Here is a 10,714-nt window from a genome sequence, read left to right as displayed (position 1 = left end):
AATCAGATCCTGTGCAGATCAAGGAGATTGTAACGTAGGAGGCCTGACAACGGAGTAGAGGATCCAAAAGCAAGGCTTTATTAAAAGCGTGGTCAGACAGGCAGGGTCAAAACACCAGCAAACAGTAATATCCAAGGCACAGGCAAAAGGGTAATCCAATACACAGGCAATGGTCAGGGCAGGCAGCAAACAATCAAAAAACAAGGAAACAGTCCAGGGTCAGAAACAAGGAACAAGGTAACAAAGTAGAACACGAGAACACTACAGGCTTAACAATCATCAGCGGTGTGAGAGTGTGTGTGTGTGTGCCATTCTTACACGCCCTGTCCCAAATGGAACACTTCATGTGCACTTGCGGTCTTACGGACTTACAATGGCCGCCGCGTGCGCGTGTCCGTTAAGTCCACGAGACCGTAGGGTGTCCCAGTTGTCATTTTAGCGTTCAGACGGGTGCTCGCGAGCGCCTTCTTTGCGACCGTTATGCGCCCTCGATCCGCACTGGGGCGAGCTCCGCAGCAGACTTCTACCCGACAGTCAAAGTGGCATTACGTCACGAAAGTGCGGGACTCAGAGGAAGACCGCAAGGGTTTAGGGTGCCATTTGGGACAGGGCCTTATAGTGTGTGACTTATGAGGTGATGAGAGACAGGTGACTACGATTGGTGAGTGCCGATGAGTCCGGGCAAAGGATTATGGGAAATGGAGTCCTGAGTGAATAGTAAAAGTCATGGATGGAGTGCCCTCTGGTGGAGATCATGGGCACTCCAGTGGGAAATCTTGACAGAGATAAACATGTAAAAAAAAGTTAAAAAAAAAATAAAAAAGGTTTAATTTAATTAAATTAATTTATTTATTTTTTCAGATCAGGGAGTTAAACGTGCAAGAAATATATGTTTTGTTCTAATCTGTTGTAGGAGTCAGTAGCTGAGACGCTGGGAATCCCGTCCAATCGTGTTTCTTGTCACGTTAAGCGACTGGGCGGAGCCTTTGGAGGCAAGGTCACCAAAACCGCCATTTTGGCCTCCATCACTGCTGTTGCTGCATGGAAGTGAGTCAAAATAAGTTGGACACAAACATCAGAATCATCATGATTATTTAAATTACATATTAAATGTAAATTATTTACATTTGTATTTACCATATGAATATTTTTAATATGTAGAAATTTGGCAAGTATAACACTTACTATCTCTCTGTTCAGGACTGGACGGCCAGTACGATGTGTTTTGGAGAGAGGAGAGGACATGTTAATTACCGGAGGACGCCACCCGGTGTGGGGAAAATATAAGGCTAGTGCTTTTTCTAAACACGTAATCTAATAACAACTATTGTCTAATCTGTATTTATGTAATTTATTTGCATATTTTTACTTCAACAGGTAGGCTTTATGAAGAACGGGAGGATAACAGCAGCTGATTTCCAGTACTATGCCAATTCCAACACTGCATTCCGAGGGTTCGGTGTGCCGCAGTGCATGCTGGTCGTTGAGAGTATGATCGATGATGTTGCACTCAAACTCGGCCGTCTGCCTGAAGAGGTCGGTGTCACTCAGTCGCAAAATTGTCACATCATTATGCAACATAAATTCGTTATTATAGCCTTTGATGCTGATATAGAAATTAATATTTATGTATTTATGATTCATTCATTTATATATTTATTTATTGGCATTAATATAGCCTTTGCTGATATGGTAATTAAATTGTATTTATTTGTTTGTTTATTGGAATTAAAATAGCATTTGTTGCTGAAATTTCAATTTGTTATTTATTTATTGGAATTAATATAATCATTGATGCTGACATGGTAATGAATATTTATTTATTGGAATTAATATAGCCTTTGATGCTGATATGTTAATGATTATTGATTGATTGATTGATTGATTGTCATAAATATAGGCTTTTCTGGGAGAGTAAATAAATAGTTATCTACTTATTTATTTTCATCTCTCATTATTTGTGCTTTATTCCATTTTATTTTTGCAGATCAGGGAGATAAACTTGTACAAGGAAGTGTCCCACACTCATTACAAGATGGAGTTTGACCCAGAGAATCTTGTCCGCTGTTGGAACGAGTGTATGGAAAAAGCTGACTTCAGGCAGCGCCGGCAGGCCATCGATCTTTTTAATCAGCAGAACCAGTTCAAAAAGAGAGGAATCGCCATTGTGCCCATCAAATATGGCATTGGGTTTGCTGAGGGCTTCCTCAACCAGGTTACATTCTTCTAAATCATGCCACAGTGTCTTTTATATTATTTTAAATGAACTCCAAATGATCTGTTGGTGTTTTCGTTTGTTTTTAACAAAGGCTGCCGCTCTCGTGCATATTTATAAGGATGGGTCTGTGCTAGTGAGCCACGGCGGGACGGAAATGGGCCAAGGCGTACACACTAAAATACAACAGTTACCACTTCCTGCTTTCTGCATGTATCTGTAACCATTTCATAGTTTTTGGGCTAATCTCAGCTGTTTTCTCACAGGTGGCGAGTCGAGAGCTGAATATTCCTGCTTCTTTGATCCACATCTCTGAGACCAGCACACAATGCGTCCCGAATACCTGCCCATCTGCTGCGTCCTTTGGTACCGACGCTAATGGAATGGCTGTGAAGGTATCGAACACCAAATTTTGAAACGCCAGATCTGTCTGGACGACATGATTTGTTGATCTTGAAGGATTTATTTCTTTTGTCTATAGGAGGCAAATTTGAAGAAATCATAAAATGCACTTTATGCTTTAATGTCTATTTTTGGAGTGTTCAAATCATACTTTTGCAGGATGCCTGTCAAATACTGTACAACAGACTAGAACCAATCAGAAAGAAGAATCCTAAGGGAACATGGCAGAACTGGGTAAAGTGGACAAACCATTAAAGTTTCTCCTTTTTGATGCAAAATGAAAATGATGAGTACAGTTATTTATGCTACAATGTCTTGTATGGATAGTACACATAGTTCTGACTTCAAAATCTGATGGGCCCCTTTCTTAGAGAACTATAGTTTCAATCAAATCCAGACAGTTCAATATGGGATGACCATAGCAAAAAAGAAAATTTTGTTGATGTGGAGCAAAGAGTTTGTACCTAAATTTGAGGCGTGGCTTACAGAGTTCAGTAATGTGTTACATATGGAAAAGATTAGATACGAGATTGCGGGTAAACCAAAGAGATTCGTACAGATTTGGAAGTCCTTCTTTGAATATCTGGAAGGTGACCAATGATAACTGAATTTAACCACCTTCTTTAAGTGGTGTGGTTAATTTGATCAAATATAGCAGTGCGTAACAATTTTATTTTTCCATAATTGGGTAATTATTGGTATTGGAAAGAATTTTTTTTTTTTTTAATGATTCTGTACATGTAGAGATGTCTGTATGTGTTTTTGTATAGGTACACAAGTATGAACGATGTATATGTACACTATGTGGGTGTATATATATTTATATGCATATATGTATCAATACATTAGTAGATTTTTTTTCTCTCCAATTTGCTGGCATGGGGGTTGGGGGATTGTTCTCTAAAATGTGAAAAGCTTTAAATAAAATATATAAAAAAAAAATAAAAAAAATCTGATAGAATCGGCCACGTTCAGTACAGTTCTGAAATAGTTGCACATTATTTGATTTGTATTAATAATTATATATTAATATAATCTACAGTTAGGTAAATTAACTATATTATTTGGTGGAAGATTCAATTTGATTGTAATTTATTATTTACACATTGAATATTTTTTAATATTTAAAAATATTAAATTTAATACAATTGTTTATCTATTTATTATTAGATATTGGTGTTTTTTATTATATTACTATTGCTCCTTTTATACAACAGCAATAAGTTACTCAAAGCCATGTGTTACAGACCATGTTTAATTATTATTTTTTAATTAAATGCATTATATATTTTTAGATATTTTATTTTTGATATATTTAATGTATTTTATTTTTGTATTTATTTTTTTATGTCTTTAAAGATAACAACAGCATTTTTGGAGAAGATCAGTCTGTCAGCCACAGGATACTACAGGTAAATCACCCAAATTTCATTTAAAAGGAGCGTTTTTGTTTTTTAAATGTACTTTGAGACATTAAAGTGGTAGTCGTTTGTCAACAGTGTGATCTTCAGTGCATCATCAAAGAAGCAAACAAAGGCTTAAAACTAGACAAAACATGGAGGTTTTGTTTAATGCTTAGTGAGAGTTTTGTCTGTTTTCAGAGGTCACGATCTAGACATGGACTGGGAGAAGCAGGAAGGCAAGCCGTACGCTTACTTTACGTATGCGGTGGGCTGCAGTGAGGTTGAGCTGGACTGTTTGACTGGAGAGTACAGGGTAAATCCAGATATGATGCAGAAGATTTGTGGCATGTACATTTTCTGCTATTTGTCTAGTCACTGTAAAACTCATCTGACATACTATATCTTTTCCTCATAGACCTTGAGGACTGATATTGTTGTTGATATCGGCAGAAGTATAAATCCGTCCATTGACATTGGTCAGGTAAGATGATTTCCTCTCTTAATAGAAATTAATTTTTATTTAATAGCAAAATATATAATCTATACACCAGTGATTAATAAATATGTCTGATTATTAGCCAATATTTCTTTTTATTAATCACCATTGCCCAGTAACAGAAGTGTTAGCTCCCCCTTGTGTCAGGTCCAAGAGTAAATTTTGAGCAAAATATATGTATTTTTAATAATTGTAATATCTTTTGTTCATAATTGTCATCAATTTTATTAAATGTAAACATTATAATAATTTTGTTTAGCATTTTATTATTGTTTCATTTATTATATTATATTATATTATACATATGGGCTATTTATATTATATTATATTATATTATATTATTATACTATACATATGGGATATTGACCCATATACACTACCTTAGAAAATTGCTTACAATTTATTTTGTTTTCCACAAGAAATATTAAGATGTTTTCAACTTTGATAACAATAAGAACTGTTTCTTGAGCACCTAATCATATTAGAATGTTTTCTGAAGGATCATGTGACTCAAGTAATGGCTGCTGAAAATTCTGCTTTTGCTATCACAGAAAATAAACAAAACATTTTAAAACATATTCAAATGGAAAACAGTTTATTTAAATTGTAGTAATATTTTGCAATATTACAGCATTTACTGTATTTTTGTTCAAATAAATGCAGCCTCGGTGAGGATGAGAGACTACTTGCATATATATGCATTTACTCATATAATATGTATGTCTGTGTTAGATTGAGGGAGCATTCATGCAGGGTCTGGGTCTCTACACCATGGAGGAGCTCAAGTTTTCTCCGTCTGGTGTTCTGTACACACGTGGACCAGGCCAGTACAAGATCCCGTCCTTCTGTGATGTCCCTCTGAAGTTTAACGTCTACCTTTTAGCCGGCTCATCCAACCCTCACGCCATCTATTCATCAAAGGTGATTCACTCATCTTCTCCTTATTATGGATATCTGCTACTGTACTATACTTTCAGGTCACTTTAGAGTCCATTTATTTTGATTTTGTGGAATCCTTGTGGTTTACTTCACATCTAATTGCATTCAAACCTAATACTGCACCCTAGTTATGATTTTTCGTACCATTTTTTAGTGTTTTTCCAGATCTGCTGTAGAGGTAAAATCACTGCAAACTAAAGCATTCTCATCCTCTTGTTTTAGGGAATCGGAGAGCCGACTGTTTTTCTGGGCAGTTCTGTATTCTTCGCTATTAAAGACGCTGTGACTGCAGCTCGAAAAGATGCAGATTTAACTGGCCCCTTCCAGCTGAACAGCCCTGCCACCCCAGAGCGGGCATGTCTGGCCTGTGCCACACACTTCACAAAGATGGTACGCGAGTTACATTAACCCATTTGTGATTTTTTGAGTCCAAATCTAAATTAAACAAATACTTAATAAATATAAATGTGGTAAAAAAAATCATTTAATCCTTATTATTTGATTGTCATAATTGAAATATATTAATATAATTTTGTTTTCGGTAGGTTGCACAAAGTGGATCAACTTCTGGACCGGCTCAGCCGTAGGCTCTGAAAATATGAAAACATTATTCTGATTTAAAGCTTTTGAGTTGCTCTTATCAAATCACACAACATTTATTATATTTATGTAGACACAAGACCTGATTTAACATCCAATTATTATCAGCTGTTTGCTGAACGATAAGTAATCTACTAAAAAACAAACTAAAGAAGCTCTGCATGCAATCATGTATCAAGAACAATTTATAGTTATTCACGCTTATTATTAACACATCTTAATTTCATCTCACATAAATCAGTTCACTTGACATTTAGGCTTTGCTTTAACAGCTATTATAATAAATGTGAATTAATCTACATCCTACAATTGACTAAGCAAGTTCCTTATTGCTTTTATAAAACACTAACTGCATAATAAAAATATTAAAGAAGGTAGAAGTCCCCGACATGTAAATTGAGGTTAAGAGTTTGACCTGATAGCCAGTTTATGAGCTCAAAGTCTCAATGAAAAGGAAGTGACAGCTTGTTTAAGTGAGGCATTACAGAGTTTGAATAATCTGATGTTTTTCTTCACACATTGATGGTCCAGGGTTTGGTTTTTACTTTCCTATCCAGTGGAATCTGTAAGAAAGAGTGATATTTAAATGATAAACTTGTACATTTCTTTTTAGTAGCCAAAACCGATAAACCTGGAATAATGTATAATAATATAACAAATAAAATATTTTAATCTATTACATGTATTAGATTATAGTGGTATTATAATATATTAAATATATATATATTTTTTATAATTAAGAATATTAATTTACTGTATTAACACTGTTCACCCACCATCCTTGTAAAGCAGTCTTCACAGGCCATATGTATCTTTTCCGCAGTAGCAGGAGAAGAGAAAGGGAAACTGTCGCTCAGGCCTCTCTCTCTCCGTGCGGCTGCTATCGCTTCTTTAATGGCAAAGAACAAAGTGCAGCCGAAAAACACAGGAGGCTCCCCGATCCCCTAAAAAAAAAAAAAAACATTACCTTTATAACCAATATTTCATCCGAGATTAAAATTCCAGTGTGCATAAATATCTTGTTTTGTTCAGAATGTCGGATTACTGAAGTAAAAGAGGTTGCAAATGTCGTTTAATGTGCTCAAACGATTGAAGTCTGGCGTGAACCGGCCTGACCTGAAGAGTTTCGCAATAATAGAAGCCTAGACGTAACTTTTGGTGATTATGTCTGCAATTATCACTGAAAGGTAAATATTACTAGTTATTCGCTATTTATTTTTACTTAAAAAGCTTTGATTTTATTTCAACTTGCTCTGTTGGCATTCAGGGCTTTTTGTCTTACCTTTGAGGAGTAGATGGCATGAGGATTGTCTGCGTTCCTCAGCAGATGGACAATTAAGCTGAGGAGGGACGTCACACAGAGCTGGGATTTTATACTGAGAGGGACCCCTGGTCAACAACACACCCTCAGGAGAAAACTGCAACTCCTCTATAGTATAGAGCCCAATTCCCTGGACAAAACCACCCTCCACCTGTAAATGCACACACATTTATTTACTGTAGTGTATGGTCACTGATTTACACCCTAATTGTTTGCATCTGAAGTATAATAACAAAATATCTTCCATACCTGTCCAACATCCAGAGCAGGGTTTATGCTCCGACCAACATCCATCACAATGTCGGTTCTAATGTTCTGTAAAATAGAATTTCACAGTCCACAAAATTGTAATATTCAAATTGCGAATGTGCTTTATGAATCCTCGCCACTGACACGGCAATAACTGCTCATAAATCTTTACCAATTTCACACGTATGTTGCATAGCCAAATCTTATTAAAATGTATGAATATATAGATGATTAAAAGAAAACAAGAACCTTGTGATCTCCTGTCAAGCAGACAATTTCCACCTCTGAGCAACAGGCCCCGAAAGTAAAGTAGTAGTATGCGTTGCCCTCGCTCTTTTCCCAGTCAACACTGGTATGGGGGCCCCTGGTATAAGTAAATTGTCTATTTAATTTTGTATTTATTTATTAGTAAGACACATTCATTCAACTCTTAACAGTATCTCATCACAGACAACTCAGTATTTTGCTTTATACTATTACAAGGTCAAACACATACATAAAGAAACCTGTTGCTGACAGACTGATCTTCTGGCAATATGCTTCCACAACCTGGAAACATAGCAGCAGTTAAGTGATTCTCGTTTGGCCATCCATCTTTAATTCAGTTTGTATTATGTAGTTGAGTATTTGAATGTCGCTCTTACTAACCAGTTGTTGCCAGGTGTATTGGGGATGTTTCTTAATGAGTGGCTCCAGACGTCTCATTAGTTTCTCACAACCATTCTATGTGCAAAATAGTACAATTTCAGTCATGAAAAAGACACTTGTGTAAATGTTGTACATCAGTGATTGTCCCTATACCTTGACTGCCATCCCGACAGCATCCGTGCCAAAGGATGCAGCGGATGGTGCAGCATTGGGCACGTTTCCTGTGCAGGTTTCCTTGATGTGGATCGAAGACATTGGAACCTTCAGAATGCGACTTGCAATCTGCAATTTGAACGTGAAGGTTGACATTATCTTGCAAGTGGCATATTTCATGTAATAATTGTATTTGGATCCATTGTTCAACACTGAGACTCATCGCACCTGTATGGCTTTGGTGTTGATACCTTGACCCATCTCGGTTCCTCCATGTGAGATCAGAACCGATCCATCTTTGTAGATGTTTACCAATGCTGCTCCCTGAAGAGAATTTCAGGAAAACTGTCCGATATTGGATATTCTTTGTAGTAGTATTGACTAATACACAGTGAAAAGCTTTAAAGTGATCGTGTGAACCAAACTGCACCATTTTATGTGCAGTCTCACAAGTTTTTACCCACCTGGTTATAGAAGCCCTTGGAGAATCCAATTCCAAACTTTAGTGGGACAATGGAGATCCCTCTCTTCTTCCAGTGGTTGTGGGCATTAAACTGCTCGATGGACAGACATCGATGGGTGTAGTCAGATTTCTCGAGACACTCATTCCAGCACCGCACCATGTCACGAGCAGAAAAGAGCTGCTTGTGGTGGGTGTAGCATTTCTCATCCTTGTACATGTTGATGTCTCTCACCTGTACAGAAAGACATTTTTTTATTTTTTGGATTGCATTTTTAGAGTCGAAATGAAAACCCCAACAATATTATCATGATCTGACACATCAAAAGTTACCTTAACAGCTCAACATCATGAACCAACAGTTGTAGGGTTTTTAACATACAGTCTTTTGGCTACCAGTTCAAATTTCAACCCATTACAACTGTTTGAATTCTGTTTAATCAACTTGTCTTTAATCCCACCTGATGTGCAGGTAAGCCACATCTGGCGGCCACCTCATGTAGCACGCCCTCAATGATGGTCAACCCTTGAGGTCCACCAAATCCACGGAAGGCTGTATATGAGGGTAAGTTGGTCATGCACACCAGTCCATGTCCACGTAGATTTGGGATCTTGTAGCCATTATCCATGTGAAGGAGAGCTTTCTCCATGATCTGGTAGTAAATTACAGAAGATACGTGACTTGGAGACTGACCTACATGGGAATTTAAGGTAACCTAGCTTACAGTTCCTTATTATCAGGATTTACTTAATTGATTTTCAACATTTCATAAAGGGATTGGCCATTTCAAAATGTAAAAGTTTTTCTTGTTAAGTCTTAAAAACCAACATACAAAGGAGGATTCGTCCAGAGTGCATCCTCCATTACTGTAGTACGTGATATCAGCAGCCAGGATTGTTCCATCATTCATGTATCCAACCTGTAGGAAAAAGGCAGGACTTAAGCTGTTGTGATGCTTCACAGTTATCCAGTCAACATACTGTTACCAATAGTGAAACATTACCTTGTACCTTCCCAAGAAAGGGGACCTGCCACTGGTGATTAACATGTCATCGCCACGTTCTAGTACACATCGTACAGCACGGCCAGTCCTGTGGTTAAATTTGAGTGGTAAAAGTTTTTCTTGTTAAGTCTTAAAAACCAACATACAAAGGAGGATTCGTCCAGAGTGCATCCTCCATTACTGTAGTACGTGATATCAGCAGCCAGGATTGTTCCATCATTCATGTATCCAACCTGTAGGAAAAAGGCAGGACTTAAGCTGTTGTGATGCTTCACAGTTATCCAGTCAACATACTGTTACCAATAGTGAAACATTACCTTGTACCTTCCCAAGAAAGGGGACCTGCCACTTGTGATTAACATGTCATCGCCACGTTCTAGTACACATCGTACAGCACGGCCAGTCCTGTAGTTAAATTTGAGTGTACAGTCGGTACTTAGCATTATCTTTTAGTATTGTGTTAAAGGCATAGCATACTTTCTTTGCACTTCACAGAAATAAGAAAACAATGCACTTAAATATAAGCAATAAGGGCAAATACAAAAGCAGTTAAATAAGTGCCATTCTGTAAAAGGTACAAGTCTCATTTTGCCATACTTGTAAGCGGCTGTAGCAGCGATGGCAGATAATGATGCAATCTTCATGACTTTGCCTCCAAATCCACCTCCCAGCCTCTTCACATGACATGTGATCTTATTGGAATCAATGCCAAGAGTGATGCCCACCACTTCCTGTTGTTCAAAAGACAAAATTAGGTCAAACATTGAGGAAGAGTATGTGAATAACATTTTTTAATGAACTTTTTTTCATGCTCCACATTCTTT

At 37.1% G+C, this 10,714-nt stretch overlaps 2 protein-coding genes across 2 annotated transcripts in view; one reads left to right on the top strand and one right to left on the bottom strand.

Moving 5' to 3' along the window:
* Positions 1–6,361, top strand: part of aox6 (aldehyde oxidase 6) — a 26,318-nt gene extending 19,957 nt beyond the window's left edge. Inside the window, exons 14-26 of the mRNA XM_016551439.1 lie at positions 914–1,047; positions 1,201–1,288; positions 1,378–1,536; positions 1,988–2,215; positions 2,310–2,405; positions 2,482–2,610; positions 2,777–2,851; positions 3,977–4,029; positions 4,219–4,333; positions 4,436–4,501; positions 5,249–5,437; positions 5,678–5,845; positions 6,001–6,361. Of these exons, the coding sequence (XP_016406925.1) occupies positions 914–1,047; positions 1,201–1,288; positions 1,378–1,536; positions 1,988–2,215; positions 2,310–2,405; positions 2,482–2,610; positions 2,777–2,851; positions 3,977–4,029; positions 4,219–4,333; positions 4,436–4,501; positions 5,249–5,437; positions 5,678–5,845; positions 6,001–6,042 (1,542 nt within the window). The 3' untranslated portion in view covers positions 6,043–6,361. The remainder of the gene's footprint in view (positions 1–913; positions 1,048–1,200; positions 1,289–1,377; positions 1,537–1,987; positions 2,216–2,309; positions 2,406–2,481; positions 2,611–2,776; positions 2,852–3,976; positions 4,030–4,218; positions 4,334–4,435; positions 4,502–5,248; positions 5,438–5,677; positions 5,846–6,000) is intronic.
* An 88-nt stretch (positions 6,362–6,449) lies between these two features.
* The window catches only part of LOC107739315 (aldehyde oxidase 3-like), a 28,769-nt gene continuing 24,504 nt past the window's right edge, over positions 6,450–10,714 (bottom strand). The window contains 15 exon segments of the mRNA XM_016551402.1: positions 6,450–6,618; positions 6,832–6,999; positions 7,338–7,388; positions 7,390–7,527; positions 7,626–7,691; positions 7,875–7,989; positions 8,122–8,174; positions 8,274–8,348; positions 8,427–8,555; positions 8,655–8,750; positions 8,891–9,121; positions 9,348–9,539; positions 10,037–10,123; positions 10,208–10,295; positions 10,488–10,621. Of these exon segments, the coding sequence (XP_016406888.1) occupies positions 6,568–6,618; positions 6,832–6,999; positions 7,338–7,388; positions 7,390–7,527; positions 7,626–7,691; positions 7,875–7,989; positions 8,122–8,174; positions 8,274–8,348; positions 8,427–8,555; positions 8,655–8,750; positions 8,891–9,121; positions 9,348–9,539; positions 10,037–10,123; positions 10,208–10,295; positions 10,488–10,621 (1,674 nt within the window). The 3' untranslated portion in view covers positions 6,450–6,567.

The sequence above is a fragment of the Sinocyclocheilus rhinocerous genome, unplaced genomic scaffold (genome assembly GCF_001515625.1).
Source record: "Sinocyclocheilus rhinocerous isolate Xijiao unplaced genomic scaffold, SAMN03320098_v1.1 scaffold945, whole genome shotgun sequence".
Taxonomy (NCBI): domain Eukaryota; kingdom Metazoa; phylum Chordata; class Actinopteri; order Cypriniformes; family Cyprinidae; genus Sinocyclocheilus; species Sinocyclocheilus rhinocerous.
Note: the sequence above shows the minus strand (reverse complement) of the source record. Positions and strands in the feature narration are given on the sequence as shown.